At 32.8% G+C, this 18,467-nt stretch overlaps 1 protein-coding gene across 1 annotated transcript; it reads right to left on the bottom strand.

The window, feature by feature from the left end:
* Positions 1 to 11,238: 11,238 nt before the first annotated feature.
* On the bottom strand, positions 11,239 to 11,592 carry LOC132942338 (c-Myc-binding protein homolog). Its single transcript, XM_061010649.1, has one exon. It carries the CDS (start codon positions 11,590 to 11,592, stop codon positions 11,239 to 11,241), a length of 354 nt encoding a protein of 117 aa, XP_060866632.1.
* Positions 11,593 to 18,467: the final 6,875 nt, after the last annotated feature.

Genomic DNA, 18,467 nt, shown 5'->3' with positions numbered 1-18,467 from the left:
AGTGTACGTGTAAAAATGTTAAAAGATTATATTTTAAATAATATTACAAACAATTTTTTAAAATTTTTTTTTTTTAACATGGGTACAACATTCATACGTATCCATATAACGGTTAAGCTCTTCATATGTATCCAGCCGTGACGGTTCAACTCTTCTCCATTTCCAACGGCTGCTCTCCAAAAAGTAGATTCTACCACTCCCAAATTTCATCTTTACTTGACCCGAATTTGATATTGCGATGATTTTCCTGAATAGCTAATTTGTTACAATCGTAATGTATATCTAAGGAATCTAAAAATACATTTTTGTAGACAATTTTATTTGTTTCTATAGGTAAATCATACTTATTTATTGTAATATTAATATTATTTTCTTCACATTTTAATTCTAATATCTTATAAATTAAATTATTCCAATAATTGTTGCTGACAGTCGGCTTGTTGTGTGTTATGCTTTTTCTAGTAATTTTCCTCTTCCAGAAATCATGTCCACTATCGCAAATAATCCTGTACACTTTCTCATACAACTCGCGTAATAACACTTCAAAATCAAACGCTGAATATGTTGCAATATCATCTACTAACCATACTATTTCACATTTACCAAATTTACGACTTATAATTTCAAACCACTTTGAACTATTAACTAAATGATAATTTTTACAGAAGTTACCCCATTTTATCCTACATTGCTTGCACATGTCCGATAGAGCGCAATTTACACCACATATTGCTTCTAATTTCTCTCCCAACGATTTTTTTAAAACGATATGTAATATTTCATTGACTGAATAAAAAAATGTATCATAATATAATATAATATAATATAATATAATATAATATAATATAAAATATTCTTACATGATTGAGGATCCATTATGTAGTTAAAGACTCTTTGAATTAATTAAAACAAAGAATAGAACTGTTTATGTTTATTTGCGAAGTATTAAAACAGAGATAAGATTAATTAAAATATAGATGCTGATGTCGTGACAGATGAATACGATGTGATTTAAATTAATAATGATTTTAGTGGTATGAATAAATTATTTTGGGGTGGTATAATGATCTCATATAAGTGAGAATGATCCAATTTATCAGGTGGGGTGTTGAAGGTATAATTCAGTTTGGAGGATATACCGTAATTCCGTTAATTTCATCCCACATCATGTAAAATATTCATAATTATAATACATATGATTTGACCTGAGACGAGTACAATAATATGGTGTACACAATAATATATACAATAATATGGTATATTATGATACGTTAGTGATAACAGATATATGATAACATTGTTGCGACATGTGCGTGCGTGCGAGTACCTTCCTCGTGCGCAAGAGAAGTATAGAATAATATTCATAGAGCTATATACATTAAGAATCATTCTATTGGTATTACGGCTTTGTGGCTTAGTGGGTTAAAGCGTCACTTCGGAGATCGAGAGTTCGAATCTCTCCAAAGCCTTTTTTCAATATTTATTGATAGAAAAAAAAATATATATGTTGGTAGTGATAACAGATATATGATAACATGTCTTGCTCATGTAGGCGGTCATTGTGTATTTCATTCATCTATATACGTTAAGAATCCAATGTAAAGTATATCAGGTCTGTGGCCTAGTGGGTTAAGGCGTCAGCGCTTTAATTCGGGGGTCGTGGGTTCGAATCCCACCAATCTTTTTTTCAATATTTATTTAATGAAAAAAAGTTTACAATAATATGTACAATAATATACACAATAATATGGTGTGTACAATAATATGGTATTTCGGCCACGTGATGTGGCGGGGTTGGCCAGCAGGTGGGGTGGGGAGGGCCAGCAAGGATCAGGGGGCGAGGAGGTGTATGAGGTGGGGTGGGGTAATTATACGTCGCGTACGTGCGCGATCGGGCGGCGGTGATGACGATGGTGAATGGCGAGGGCGAGGGCGAGTGGATCAGGGGGCGAGGGCGAGTGGATCAGGGGGCGAGTGGATCAGGGGGCGAGTGGATCAGCAAGGATCAGTGGATCAGGGGGCGAGCCTTCTGAACTCTCTATTATATACTACTTATATATATATATATATACCAAAATATATATACATAGACGTATATAATATAATATATTTATATATATATATACAATATAGGTATGTATATACGTGTGTTTATGCGCGTGTAATGTTTTTAATTCGCTCCTTTTACTTAACGCCCATAGGCATCGGGTATATTTATGCGTTCACGCAATCCTGACACCAACGGATGGGTTTTTTAAAAAAAAATATATATACACCATGTTAACGTTACTGAAAATATTTAAATTACACATTTGTGAACACGAGAGACGAGAAACTGTTATGCAAATATATATAATGAGATAGGATTATACGCACCATAGATTTTTAACACCTATACCTAATATGCTAAAGTATATATTATGTAGCACATTAAAAACGGTGGTACAGGTACAGCATACTATAGTCTATAATTAGCTATATATTAAATAGATGAATGATGAAACGCATTTAGGCATCTAATCAGTGGATCGGTCGTACGCAGCTTTCGTCGATAGTGCAATTAAATTGGTAGTTTAGTACGACCAATAATTATAAAACCAAACAATTAGGTACTCGAAGTACACTAGAGTAAAATAATAATATAGACAAGCGATCTGCTCGGTAATATTCAAATTATAAAAATAATGATATGTTGATATATGTGCCTCAAATCGTAATAAAATCAATAATTAAACCCGTCATTTAGATCCAATATCAAATCTTTTCTTGATATATAAAAATATACCTGAGTATGGCTGTGTATGAATTAAAAATAAAAGTATTTTGATGATCTTTTTCTTGTTCCCCACATTTTTATCATTTTTACCATACGAATGTTGTCAACACTAGTCTATATTTATCGTTTTATACCTGACGCATCTATAATATTATTTAAATTTCTTCATCATGCCATTTTAACTCGTTATTGTGCCAATATTTCAATAGTGAATAAATAAATAAATAAATATACATCAGAAATGCTACATACTATTGAAATACCTAGCTACTTTTAATAAAAATTTGATCCTACGGTTATGTTTATCGAATATCGACCTGCAGTGCGTTAATCATAAATTCGAATTCACAGCTATATACGCGCCGTGTCATGCCGATCAAATCGTATTGTGATAGGACATTACTTTTTGGTATCATTATGTAATATAATCGAATTGCAACCGAGTATAAGAGTATATCAAGAATTTACTGCAGCTCAACTTTTAAACCATATTGGTCACCAGTTGTAACCAGAGTTACCACACGCTCGCACGACACTACACACGACGTAGTTTTAAATCCGGCTTTAGAACCGTAACGTGTGCAAATAAAAAAAATACAATTCACGACCCGTTGATCAATATTTATAATAGTAACCTCGTCAACAAATTGTAAAGACGGACGGACAGTGACGACGATATAACGAGTACAACAAGGATTCTGCTATATGATATGATTATATTATTAAAAAACAGTATTTTACTCGACTGCAACGCATGCGATGTATTAATAAACATTCACATGCCGACTTGATTACCACAGAGATACAGTTTAACTGTGGTTGTAAAACCATATGCACCATAAGAGCTGTTTTTTTTTTTTTGTTCCATAATTAAATATTATTTAAATCAGATTTCGCGGTATCACTACAGCAGATCGGTAATTTGGCTACAACCATAATATTTTTGTATAATACATCGTAAAGTCGACGTTTAAATTTAATTGGTGTTGAACTGTCAGACGCTTAAATTTAGTCCTAGATTTAACACAGATTATCAATTATTATTAGACGTGTATTACATTTATAGCGCACAGTGGTGTCTGATTGTTATATTATTATTATATTATAAAAAGTCACATAATTATTACTCGCATAGCGTGTTTATGAATCAGGGACATCTTCTATTATTATAATTTATAGTACAACTAAAATATAATTTGGATAGAAGTGGATTTGATGTGTACAACATGTGATATTAGTATTAATATACGAGGCCATGTCGTTTCAAGTATATAATATTTTGGGGAAAAAATTCTTATTATGTAGTTATGTGTGAAGCATCTTCTATCGGCTTCTAAGTTGATTTCCGACGTCCACATTTTTTCTTATACTGTTATTATAAAATATCATCAAATATCAATAAATCATCAAATGACAAATACTTCAAAAATAAAACTTTTATACATTATTAACTCTTTATAACATTTTGCTGTAAAAATTCGATTTTCTGAATTTTTTTACCATATAATATATTTCTATATGATTTTTATATTATGTAGAGCTACATTGAGGAATATTGAAATTTTTGATTTGAATACAAAATGAACCTTTATTTTCGGTAACGTAAAAATAGTTATAATACAAAATTCGATTAAAAACAAAAAGTCGTATATATATATAATATATATATATGCAGTAAGTATATTAAATAAATATTTATTGATAATGACAAAAAGTTAAAAATCAAAGAATTCCTAACCCAAGTACCTACCTATACATTTACAAATAAGTAATTATGCAACAATTATTATCTGACCATTAAATAATCAGGTACCTACTAGTACACTAGTAGGTACCTACCTAACTGTTTTAATAGTTGTTTAATGTTTAGAATTTACATAATTACATTAATCTAGGTATTACCGATGTTTTAACAATCCAAAAAGACTGACAAGGTATACTTGTGATTTACTCAGAGTACCTATATATAGGTATTATGTAATATTATACACATGCAGTTGCCGGTTACTATAATATGATGTACAGCACAATGATGCGGTGGTTACTGTCGAGGGGTAAAATGAATCATAAATTGTTCACACTGCGACTCTCGACATCGGACACGGGTATTACTCACGGTATATAAAATTGTAATTTTAATTTGACTTTTTACGATCGTACGGTTTAACCGGTATCGCATGCCCGCCAAATAAGACGCTTGTATTGCGTACATTTATATTGTGTGTGTGTGTGTGTGTGTGTTTCTTGTTTGTATTATTTTTGCCCGGAAAATCGTTTAATTATTCAGAAAGCGTCGACTGTGTGCGGTGTCCGACACCGCTGCAGTGTTGTATGTGCCAGCAGATAGTTGTACGATTATTATTATTATTCGAAACAGCGTGAAGCAATAGATAAAACGATTTTTTCTCGTCGCCGCGGATTCGTTCCGACACGAAAATAGAGACGTACCTAATAAACATAATATTATATTATATTATTATTGTGCCGTCGCAGCGTTACCACATATTGCAGGTCGTCACCGAGCCACGTTGTAAATATTAAACACTGTATGTACACGTAAATTACAAGCAATGTTGTGCATCAAAGAATATCGTGCGTGTGCAATATAACAATAATATTATACACGCTCATATTATTATACCTACTGAAATTTATTGCGGAGACCTTGCACCGAATCGCAAGTACGGCCGGAAGCGTTTTTGTCGGTTTTGATTTTTTGATTTTTCACACACTCATTATTAATTGATAATAATATACATTATACAGTATAAGAGTATTGTATTTTGTTCAATCAATTCGGCGTTGCATATACATACTAGGACGCAGGTATTATAATATAGCGAGGCGATTATATTAGGCGAAGACGGCGCGATATTAACAAAAAAAAAAATTACAACGCCAGTACAATAACAACAATGCGCGTATTATTATTATTATTATTATAATATTGGTATCGTATTAATTATTGTGTAGGTGCAGTCGTCATCGAATGTAACGTCGTTCATCCGGCGTATATTATATGTAGACACCGTCAATTATAATATGAACAATTTGGCCATCCGAAAGATCGTGGAACGCGCGGCGGCTGCGGTCCACGCCCCTCGAGATCGCGGTAGGTATATAATACCTTTATAATATGTATATACCTTTATAATATGTATATACGACAGAATGGAAAAAAAAAATTAATAAGAAATTATCGGCAGATGGTGGCTGGATGCGCACGTATTGGCATCGCGTTCGACAGCAGTTTACTTTGTGTACTTTTCTGAAAGCCTATATAGTATATATGTGTGTGTGTGTTAAGTGTATATACTTAACTGTATATACCAGCTATACCTTCCTACTGGTATAAAAAACAAAAAAAAACACTAAATAATAACATATTATACCTCGTATACACCCGTAATATGAGGTATGCGGACAGACACCTGCTACAGGTCTATGTGTAAGTGTGTGTGTATAATACAAACACGATTATAGCCATGTTTAAAAAACAATAATTACAACTTTTGAGTCACCTGTGTGTGTGTGTGTATGTATGTTTATCTTACCCGCAGGGCCGAAACGGGTTCCGCCGCGGTGGCGGGCGGAGTGCACGAGAGGATGTCATAATTTTTGGACCGCCACCGGTTCGTGGTCTATATCATATTATACCTGGTATATAGAGGTATATAATGATCGAATGCAATATTTTAAACGAAATAATCGGTTACACGTGTATACCTATAACCTATACGATATCATGTATATAGGTCTATTCTAATGTGTACGCGACCGAAAATATAAGACAAAGACTATACTGCAGACGAGACGCTTCGCTCGCGCGGTTTCATTTGCAGCAGCATATAACACTATATAGGTACGTATAGCATTCTCATATTTTGAAAAATATCGTTGTTGAAGTGGGTGATGTTCGTGGACGGAAATCAATTTCGATTTCAGGGGAACTAACATTTTTAACATCAATGTGTGCCCCGGGGGGCTTCGATCCCATTCACAACTACAAAGTTGTCTGTTTTTGTGAGGATTGATTACCCTCAATATCCATAAATGATTATAATATCTGTCGCAGTGGCGTATTTGCGGGGGCTGGTGGGATATGGGGGATAGATCCCCCCTTGACCCTTTTTTTTGTAGAGTTCATTTTCTGTATTTCTCAATATAATATTACTTTTAAGTATCTCTGTTTTCTAAATGTTCTAGCAGCCGTGGTAATTTGACCGCTCTGATATACTATACGTCACTAGTCGTTCATGGCATATATGTGACTATTGGACAACAAAAACATATACCTCTATAGTAGTATAGTATACTGTATTTTTTAATTTTCTGCGAATTATTTTTCATGCATGAGTGTTTATAATAAACCCAATAAATAGTTGGCAAATAAAACAAGATTGCCACGAAGACTGTATAGATTTACCATAGGGCGTGGGTTTATTTTTAGACTTTTAGTGACTGAAGTGTGGTCAGTGACTGAAAAATTTGTATTCACCTCTGGGTTACATGCTTTAGATGTTTGTTGATAAAGAGTTGTATCCAAATATTCATGAACTCTTGAAAATATTTTGTACTTTGCCTATAATTATCAACTGCTACACATGAACGATGTTTTTCAAGTTTTTATTAAGTATTAAGTCTTACCTAATAAATAGTATGACAGAAGTAAATATTTTATCAATTTTCCCATCTAATATTAAATAATAAATATAAATTAAGTAGTAATTATTATATACTTTGTTTATTATAACCGACTTTGGGCCCGTTTTACAATCATAGTTTAAACCTCGGTTACGCTTAGCCCATATGGTTTTACCGGTCGAATTCCACGGTTTAACATTAGTTTAACTATTTTAATACAGCCCTTAATGTGTTGGCTTTATTGGCATGTCTCCGGTCAATACAATCATCATGCCAGATGAGGTTATCGATGAACTGAGTATCCAAAAAAAAAAAAAAAAAAAATAGAAAATGGGATTTTGTATTATAACTATTTTTTTTGTTTATCGTATTAAACACTGGATTGGCGTTAGTATGAATTTATAATAAATGCTATTAAGTAATATACAATTTGTGTTGATTCTTATTTCGCCTTGATCCACACTAACTTCAACAAGTTAGGGGATTTTTAAAATGTATATTATGTACGTATTTATGAGTGTACCTAGGGTTTTAAAATTTCATGAAATTTATTTTATTGAAATATTTCATTTTGATGAAAAATAAAAATAAAATGTTTATTATACCTAAAAGTTTATAGTCGTCAACTTCTAAGTGAATATTTTTAAAAGCTAGTTTATTTTATGAAACAAAGAAAATATGTAACATAATATTTACATATAATTTATAAGTTGTTTAACAAATCTATAATAGTTACAAGTTATAACAAACTATATGATCTAAGTATTAAATAATGAGCCCAGAGCACCTTCACATCACTCAGCCACATACACACACATATTATACGACTTTTGTACACTTTATAATTACTGAAAATACACTATTATTTTATTCATTGTTGGAATTGACTTCAACTTTATTTCAAACCATTATCTTTTGGACCGCTGATATACAACAATATTTTAAAACTCATGTAAAAAAATGTTTTTATTCTCAAAATAATGCCAGGAATATTGTTCAGCACTATATAATATAGAATATACAAATATGAAATAATAAATCAACAAAAATATTATGTTTTTCTTTAATTCTAAGTGTGTAATCAATTTATTGTTTCTAATCATCTATAACCGAACACGTTTAAAAGAAGAAAAAATATTTTTCATAATTTCATTGAAATATTTCAAGAATGGTGAAATTTTCAATTTTGAAATATTTTAATTGAAAAATTTCAAGTGAAATATTTCAAATTTAGAACCCTAGGTGTACCTATTATTATATATTTCATCTCCCCCCCCCCCTAGCAAAATTCATAAATACGCCACTGATCTGTCGTAAGGTACAAATTTATAGTTTCGTTCTGGAATATCCGAATATTCATTTTATAGGCATATCTTATATACGAGTAAACCGAGAAGTCAACGGAATGGTAGATGCATAGAATTTTATCCACACGTCATTTGTTAGAAGTACGCCTAGCATTTAAAAAAAGCACATTTATTTGCTAAAATTAATTTCGGTTTTATTTTTGCAGAATAAAATAGGTATAGCAATACGTGGAAAGACGAAAGTTGTGAATCGTCACAAGAGCATAAAATATGACAGAAAAAGTTTCAAATTTGGTTTACCTTCTACTTATTTTATAATATACGTGTATTAAAATACCACGATTTTTTAAAAATAATTCCATTCCGTCAAAGACGAAATTAAGAAATAAAAGTCAAAGTACTGTAGGTATACAATACTTACTATTATTACTTTGAGCACCTGCGGTTCGTCATTATAATATAGATAAATAAGGTTTTCGGCGCTAAAACTAAAAAGCCATATTTTGACGTGCCTATATAATATAATATGTATTTTATGTATACAGACTAATACACATTGCAAATTGGTACATGTGTGGCCCCGCTGAATTCGGATAGGGTGTGTAATGCGTATTCACCACGTACGAAACTATCGGGGATAATTGTGTTTGTTTTGTAACACGAATTACCTACAGCGTACAACATAATATAATATTATTATATAGTTATTTCGTTTTACCCGCTCCGTCCGGATCTGGGTGATTAAAAACAATTGGATTTCAGAAGGCCGTCTGACTTAATAGTCGAGGAGGATCCATAGTCAGGTTAGGTGTACGCGTATATATTATAGTCGTACGTAAAATGTAAACAAGGCGTATCTAATACCTATAATATGATATACCTATACGTGGATATATATACGTATAGCATAGGTAGGTACGTACGCATTATTGAGAACCAACTGTTCCGGCGCTCGTTATCGAAATGCATTAGGCGGTCCCATATAATATTATACGTTATTAAATTGTGTTGAAGTAAAAAAATAAAAAAATAAAACAAGAGAATACGTTCAGATACATCTGCAGACTGCTCTGCAGGTTTAGCGACGAAATTCGCAAGAGAAAAAAGAAATCGGCGGCGGCGGCGCACGCGATAATTGAAAAACGACGTGGAGGACCACGGAAAAACAAAATAACTTCGTCGTCGAGTGAGGAGCGTCTATTTCTACGCCCCCCCCCCCCCCTCCACCACCAAATAATAATATTATAATATAGAAATCCGCTGTTTTCCTCTTCGAATTAATAATATAACATTATCGTACGAAAAACAATAATAATAATAGTACGCGTATATAAAACGCGTGCGGGGCGCTGTGTAGACATACTGCAGCAGCAGGACCGAACGAAAAATGCGACGACCGAATGCACACGATTAAATCCCAAACATCATATATTGTGTGCCATATATAATATAATGGTGCCGTTGACGTGGGTGGTTGGAACGCGACAGCGATGTACGCGAGTTTGCGGCTACTGAATCCTACATATCGGGCGGGGGCGGTGCGGTATACAGTAATAAGTAGCATCATAATATATACACGTACGTATAATAGGTATACATATCATTATAACATGTACCGTATCGTTTTAGGGTCGGATTCGGGTAGGTACATAATATTACAACAACCGTCGGGATGTATTAATATATAGACGACGACGTTCTCGCGTGGCAGCACGCCGGGGCCCCTCGTCATCGCCGGGCATTGTTGTTATTTTGACTTTTGAATTTTGATGTAGTACCTACCTCCTTACTACCCATACCCATACGATATTATGCATAACACGCGTATACCTACGCACGTCATAATTTATAATACATATTATATTATACGCACCGCGTCCAGCATTAAACGGCGCGCGGAGCTGCCGGCGGAAGGGTTGCAGCAGTAGGTACTATTGTATTGTACACAACATTACGAAAAACGTATAATATTTTATCGATACAATGTATTAGGCGGTTGAAAATAATTAATACTCGGTATAATAATCATAGTAATTATTATGATAAAAATAACGGCGACGACGTGACGGCTGCAGAACGGGGCATAATGCGCGATGCATTTATAGTATTTGATTATTATTATTTTTTTACATCGCTGCAGTTTCCCGCAAAACGTATATATTTAAAAACACAACAGGTGTACGACCAATATATATATAATACAGTTTATCAAGATGACCGCGGAAGATCGTGTGAAACATTATAACAATATAATTATGTTCTTATGTTTATTGTATATAATTATATTGTGTGTATAAATATACAAAATATAACGCTGATATGTATTCTTAAGGGTGGAGGACAGTTATTTTAGCCAAAACCAAAATATTAATCTTTAAAAACACCAACTGATGAGATATTTATTTTGTTTTATTGATTATTATGCAAGGATTTTTCTACATTTATGTTTTATTGTCTTATACTATATTATTATGTTACTGCAATTTATCCAACAAAAAATTCATGTAGGTTTCATTCTGTTCCAACGTTATTGTCATCAGTTTCTTCCAACTTGGATTTGTTCAACTCATCCCCATAGTTTTCCAACTCTTTAATTGTTTTTGCTAGTTGCATATTCTCTTCTTCCATTTCCTGAATTTGACTGATCATACTATTATAGGTTTCCTTAAGCATTTTCAGTTCTTCTCTTTCCTTAACAATTTCTGTCATATGAGTGCGAATGTAATCCAACGGATCTGTCGGTCGGATTTCCGATCTATAAAGGTTTGCTAATACATTGGTCAAAGCTTCAATAACACCTAAATCATTCAAATATTTTTTGAAGTCTTCGCGTTTGTTATTGAATAAATTTCCTTGTTTGCTCATTTTTTAACAATTTAATATTAAATAGGTACTTGTCCAAGTGAAAATATATGTATGTTTATTATTTACTACTGTAACCAGTAACCAAGCATTTTTTTTATTTATTATGATTATTTATCTGTTTTATTGTAATTTTATAGAATTTATAACAAATCAATACAAAATACATGTTATATATAATATACCATATATATGGTCTATGATTAATGGTTATAGGGATGTTTGGTGTTATTTACTTTATTACTGAATTTTAGTTTGATAAAAAATGACATACATGAATAATTTTAAACATAATTTTTTTGATACTATTATCAACCGTACAACTTGTGGTCAGAAATAGTAGTTTTTAATTTGAAAATTGCCTATTTCGAACCCCTTAAAAACTGATCACCACCGATCCCCTTAAAATAAGAAGATTGACATAAAAATTTTTTGAAAAATGTAAAAATAACAAAAATAGGAGTACCTATACTTAGGTGTTTATCGTGATTTTTCTAAAATGGAAAGGTTGAATAATTATGTTGTTAAGTATACTTACTGTATAATAATTATATTATATACTTGTGTCTTGTACAATGTACTTTCGCTGTAATCCAGACGTTCAGTTTTCCTGTTTCAATTTAAGTTCTAAAATATCATCTATGTGAAAAGCCAAACACCCTTAAATTTTGATGGATTGAACTTTTTTTTATTTTTACCTTGAAATTAATTTTGATTAAAAATAAGGTTTTTCTATTTGTCTTACCCCAGCTTCTCGCCACCGAAGTTCTGTTTTTTTGTTCTGTCCAAACCCAAAAGGTATTACGACTGTAGATTAACCTTCAAAACCTATTTTACACCTTTGTGAATATTATTCTCAATTTCCTAAGGAATAACAAAAGTTGTCGGACCCAGGCATATTGTTTACATAATATAATTTTATAGATATACCTCCCGAGAATAAAGGGAATACAAAAAGTAAAAAGTGGTTGACCTTTTCTAATAGCGAAAGGTACCTACATCTATATGTATCATTAATATAAAATGTTTTAATTACCTATAGGTAGGTAGAGGTATATCTAAAAAAAACACACATTGTAAAATGATGAGCTATGTTCAGAATCTAAAAAATTAAATATAATAATATAATCGTCAATGAAATATTTGCATAATTATTGGATAAAAAGTTTTTGTTACACTGTTATCTGTCGTATAATCGTGGTATAATATTCCTCAATTATCTTTGGTCCACTCACTATTATGTTTTATGTGTTGATAAACTGATTGTATAAAAATACGCGAATAGGTGTATAATTATAGTAGTCCCTACCTATAATATATTTAACAGTTGTGTGCTATATTATGGTACAATATAACATATCGGACCACTTAGGTGCAATTTCTCTGCAATAACATTTGAACCAGTAGGTACTACGTTTATGTATTATTATAGGTACCTTATTACCAAAAATACATTATCAGATTATCTCTAATAATAATTTCATACTAACGCATGTACCTACAGGGAGATTTTTAAAATAATTTTCGGTACGTGGTTAGGGTCGTTACTCGTATCTATGCTGTTATATAATATGATATGATATATTTCAATAGAAATATAAATGTTGAAAACTTCAGAAAAATCCATACTAAAATTTATGGATATCATAATTAGGTACAATTTGATATACCTAATTGATTATTTATGTTAAAGTATTTTTGAAGATAGCGATTTCTCCTATGGTACCAGCTATTACATAATATTATTGTTCCTATATTCCTATATATTATGATAATTAATATTAAATATTATACTCTTGGCCATTCATAACTGGGTGGCCACTGATGGCCACTGCGTGGCATTTTAGTCACAGCCACACTTGCTAAAAAAATATCCTCCAAGCTTATCCATGACAACATACTACAAATAATGCGTACAATTTCTAAACGAAATGTTTTATGTACAGTAGTACATCATTACATAGGTACTACAATAGTACAATAAGTACAATATACGAGTATTTTCTTCTCTGTTTCACTATTGTACGACTATCGAAAATTTATCATGTAGAAGACTATATTTTATGAATATAATAATTAATATGTATTGTCATACGTATATATAACAATACAACAGTCTTTGTCGCGATTAGCAAACTCGGAAACAAACAACAAAATTAGTCACGCGCACCAAGTACCTAGCTATTTCTGATTGGTGTCCATGAAGATTTCTATGAACTTAAATAATGGTGCCGTTACACAACGAATCGGAGTACAAACCAACTGTTGTTATTAGCGAACTCGTCGACCTACTCGACCTTAAATTGTTGACGAACTTTTTCTACGGATCCGTCCTGGCAATTATTCTACCGGAATGAAGTTCATACCAGTAATATCCACTGCAGGTGAACCAGAGGTACAATCGTTGAAGCGGGCGCGAGGCTGTTGGCCTGCAAAATGTTCGAGACTCAAATGATAGAAGATCCGTTGATAACAAATTAATGAACGACGATATGATTAATATTTTTCCTGTATTAATATGGTTTTCTAATATTATGATTTTTTAATTTCGTAGATATTTCATCATATAAACGCCTAAAGTACAGATTATCGTGCCAATGTCTGTTTGTTGTATAACTCGAACGTCTTTGAGTTTGAAATATATGTACCTTATAATTAGGCATGTTGATAACGTTGATAAGCCGCGTGGTGCAAAATTATATCACTTCGTATTATTATAATTTATAAAGCTCAAAGAGTATAGGTATAGTAATGTTCTCAATTTTCACATTTAATTATTTTCCAAATAATATGTACGTATAAAGTTAATCTAACATTTATTTATCTAGTTGGTTATTTATTTGAGATGAAACAAGTATTTATCTCAGATATAGTTCATCAGATAACCGTTTTAGTTATTTAAATATTATCGACCATTATATATTATTTATTTAGACAGTGCTAAAATTTATTCGCAATGGAGATAAAAATGCATTTTCAAGAAAGTCAACTAAATAATTAGTATGGATTATCGTAAAATAAAAGTCGTATTCAAAGTTCGAAGTCGGAATGGTACATAATATTATACTACGTTACGAATTCAATCTATTTAAGAATTCAACGACGAGAGACTGTTAAAATCAAAATAAATTGTCTACGGTATAAGTAATCGCATATTGTTATCGTTTGAAAAAAGCTTTTTGACCGCGCGGTACAATAATATCTCCGGTAAATAATTGTATTGTATACCATTATTTCATTCACATTATTATATCGTTGTGTGCGCTTAACGAAATACCCACATGTGCATTGTACACTATATTATATTATAACATTAATAGGTATACAGCGTGTGCAGCGTTTGACTTTCCGACCGACCGAATCGTGTGGTACACACTACACACACACACACACACTAAATAATATAATAGTAATAATAATATGATATGTGATCGTTTAGAAAAATGAATAATATCGTAACGATATGACCGAGACGAACTGCAGTTTTTCCAGAAGGATAACATTAATATAATATTTTAAGCCTCCACCGCCGCCGCCGCCGCCGACTACTTTGGGCGGACAACGGCTCTTTGATGCGGGGCGGCGGCGCTCGCGCGTCGTGTAAAAACAGACTTCAAAGTCGCATTTTGCCGCGGCGGCGCCACACACACGGTTTTGCCGCCTCGGGTTCCGCCGCCGCCGACAGGATTGTTTATTGCGTGCGCGCCCGTCGCCGGTCAATACCGTATTATCGTGTGTGTGGCTGCGGCGGAAGCAGATAATATGTTCTCCACCACGGACAATCCTCTGCTGCGACGATGACCTAATGAGGGAACGCGTTTCACATAGGAAAAAAATATAAATAACAACGAAAAAAAAATAAGAGTAGACGTCGTCGTCGTCGTCGTCGTCGTCGTCGGCAGTAGTATAGTAGAGTTGTACACGTATTTAATATATATATGTATATATCAGTTGTAGGTCGTATTATGTATACACGACGCACACGATATAATACGGTTGACAAATAAGACGGTCGGCCCACGGTTCGTTAACGTCGCGTCGTCTTCCCTTATTATAATAATATAATAATGTCGCGCAGTATAATATTGTTGTATATTATGATATAATAAAATATAATATAACGCACATACGGCGGTTTTCACCGCCACCGCACACTACGTCATAATAATAATAATAATAATAATAATGTTATTATAAAAACTGTTGCGCGCGCACACGCACACTGCACTCCACGACGCAGCAATAGTAATAATAATTCGGGAAGGACCCGTGATGATACGCGTATAATACATAATATAGTAATACTGTCATCATAATTATTATTATAATATTATTATTATACCGGGCACCGGCGGCGGCGGAAAGAAGAAGAATGATATCCCTCAAAACACACGCGAGTTGTTATTATTCTCCCATGCCGGGCCGAGACGATCACAGTCGTCCGCCTAATATCCACAACATAAAGGAGCCCGTTGTGCCGCCGCCGCCGCCCGAGCCACCGTCGTCGGCTTATCTCAAGATGCGCGAGCGATCGGTCCTGCACGCACTTATGTTACAATAATATTATTATGCTCTCTCCCCATCATACACATGATAATATTACGTACGCACGTAGACCCAAAGCCATTATGCTCTCGTGCACACACATGTCCCGGAAAATATTGTACGTTTTTTCCTTCTCGCGGTTGTCGCGCCGCAGCACATTTTGTCACATGTAATAATAATATCGTAATAATATAAAAATAATAACAACAGTCGTATACTATACCTACTACAACTCGTACATATCATACATAAATCGTTATAGTCGTTATTGCGCGTACGACGATGTGGTGCGTGTGGGACCGTGTGACCGTTTGTCGTCGTCGTCGTGACATCAACATTTTGGCTCGGCAGCGATATTTTCAGTTCCCCATCCCCTTACACTATACGTCCCACTGTAGTCTCGCGCAGTCGCGTCGCGGGCGCAGGTTGGAGGGAAAATTTTTTTCTAGTCCCGTGCAGCAATGCAATAATTCATTATAATCGTAGTTATTTTGGTACCAGAAAAATGGCGTTACCTTTCCCGCCGAATTCGTGCACGCGTTTCTCTTTTTCGGGTAAAACAAATATATTTTATCTTTCATAAATATTACAACGTACAAATCACTTTTAACTTGACCGAACATTTTTAAACTTAAATTTATTGAGAGGTGGTATGTGGACATATCATAACTAATGACTATATTATAGCTTATATACTTTATTGTAGGTAGTCAGTCACTACTCACTATAGCTACGTAAAATATTTCAATCGCTATAACTGCAGAAAGGGGACAAGTCCATTTTTATCAATTTCGATTTTGCTATCGTTTTTCATTAAGCACGCGTAAATACATCGTTTACTTCAGAAAAGAGACAAATCCGACTACCCAAACGCTAAAATATATTATAGTGTTTGGAAATTTCAGTTTACTACAGAAAAGGGTCATATTATGATTTCGTTTTTTGTCTCTCCTGAAAAGTAATAAAAAGAGACCTATCCCCTTCCTGCAGTTAGCAATTCATTTTTAAAAAACGAGGAACAGAAAAAATGACTGACTCAAAGAAAAAATTGCGATAACTTAGATAACTTCAAATTCGTTTAGGAATATGCATTACTTTGTACTTCATAACACCTACATATTTTAGTCAACCTGAAAAGCTACAAAGGGAAATCGGGGGAGGGGGGCTAAACCCCTCCCAGATATCCCATTACCCCGCCCCTAAAAAACAGATAACTTTTTAATTGCATATGGAATCGAAGCCCCCCGCTTACTTTATTGTTAATAATGTGTTAGCCTCCCCCTGAAATTTTAATGGGTTTCCGCCAATGGGACAGCTATAAAGTTGTGCTGCAATGAGCTTTTTCCGTAAAATCAATTAACTGAACTAAAGTTGTGGAAAATGCTGATCTATATTTGTTCCTTAATTATACACGGAAAAAGCTAAAGTGCTAAAAGCTATAGCATTTTTGTCCCAGTATTAAAAGTTAAAAGTACATAATAGTATTATTATATAATATATGTTCATAGAAAATGTATGTTCAATGAATATGTATTTCGTCAGAATTTTCCTCGCTGAGTGCTTGGAGTGCTTCGTCAGAATTAGCACCACTGGTATTGAGGGTTTCATAGTAATATATTATTATATATAATATATATTATTATATATTACATAATAGATAAGAGATAGTCTTTTTTATACAGTGTAACATTATTAAGTATTCAAGTGGCAGATATGTACAAAAACTTTTATTTCTATGAACTTAAAAAAATAATTTAGATAATAATTAATATTATGTGTTTATAAACGTAAACAATTTTATACTGCAACATGACCAAAAGTTATTACATTTCTATAGTTAATTACATTAATTGTTAGCTGAAATTACACTTTGTATATTATAAGCTCCTCGCAAATATATGACTCTATAATCGTAACTATGTCTACGCGGCGAGAAAGTGTAATGATAATAGTGTAATTTGTTGACTTGTTGGTATATTTAATTTCTTTGAGATAGTTGATGTAATTTTTAAATGTCTTTGGTTTGGTTGGAATAAATTATTTTTTCGCAAGGCTTAGAATTTATATTTTATTAGATAATATTATAGTAGTATAAATTGAATTCTACTATACTTGTAAGTTGTAGTATGTATTATTTTCTTTTCATTTTTACTTATTTAATGATAAATTTGAATGTTTTAATTCCTAGCTCACTCAATCCCACTCTGCTTAACTATTCAACTTAAACTCTTAAAACATATAATTAAATTATAACTGTAGAAAAGATTTCTTAAATAACTTTTGAAAGTTTACATTTAAAATATAAATTAAGGGCTAAGTGAGAAAATAACTTT

The sequence above is a fragment of the Metopolophium dirhodum genome, chromosome 4 (assembly GCF_019925205.1).
Source record: "Metopolophium dirhodum isolate CAU chromosome 4, ASM1992520v1, whole genome shotgun sequence".
Taxonomy (NCBI): Eukaryota; Metazoa; Arthropoda; class Insecta; order Hemiptera; family Aphididae; genus Metopolophium; species Metopolophium dirhodum.
Note: the sequence above shows the minus strand (reverse complement) of the source record. Positions and strands in the feature narration are given on the sequence as shown.

Excerpts from the sequence above, each read along its gene's own strand:
- LOC132942338 (XM_061010649.1), bottom strand. The coding sequence starts at position 11,592 with ATGAGCAAACAAGGAAATTTATTCAATAACAAACGCGAAGACTTCAAA.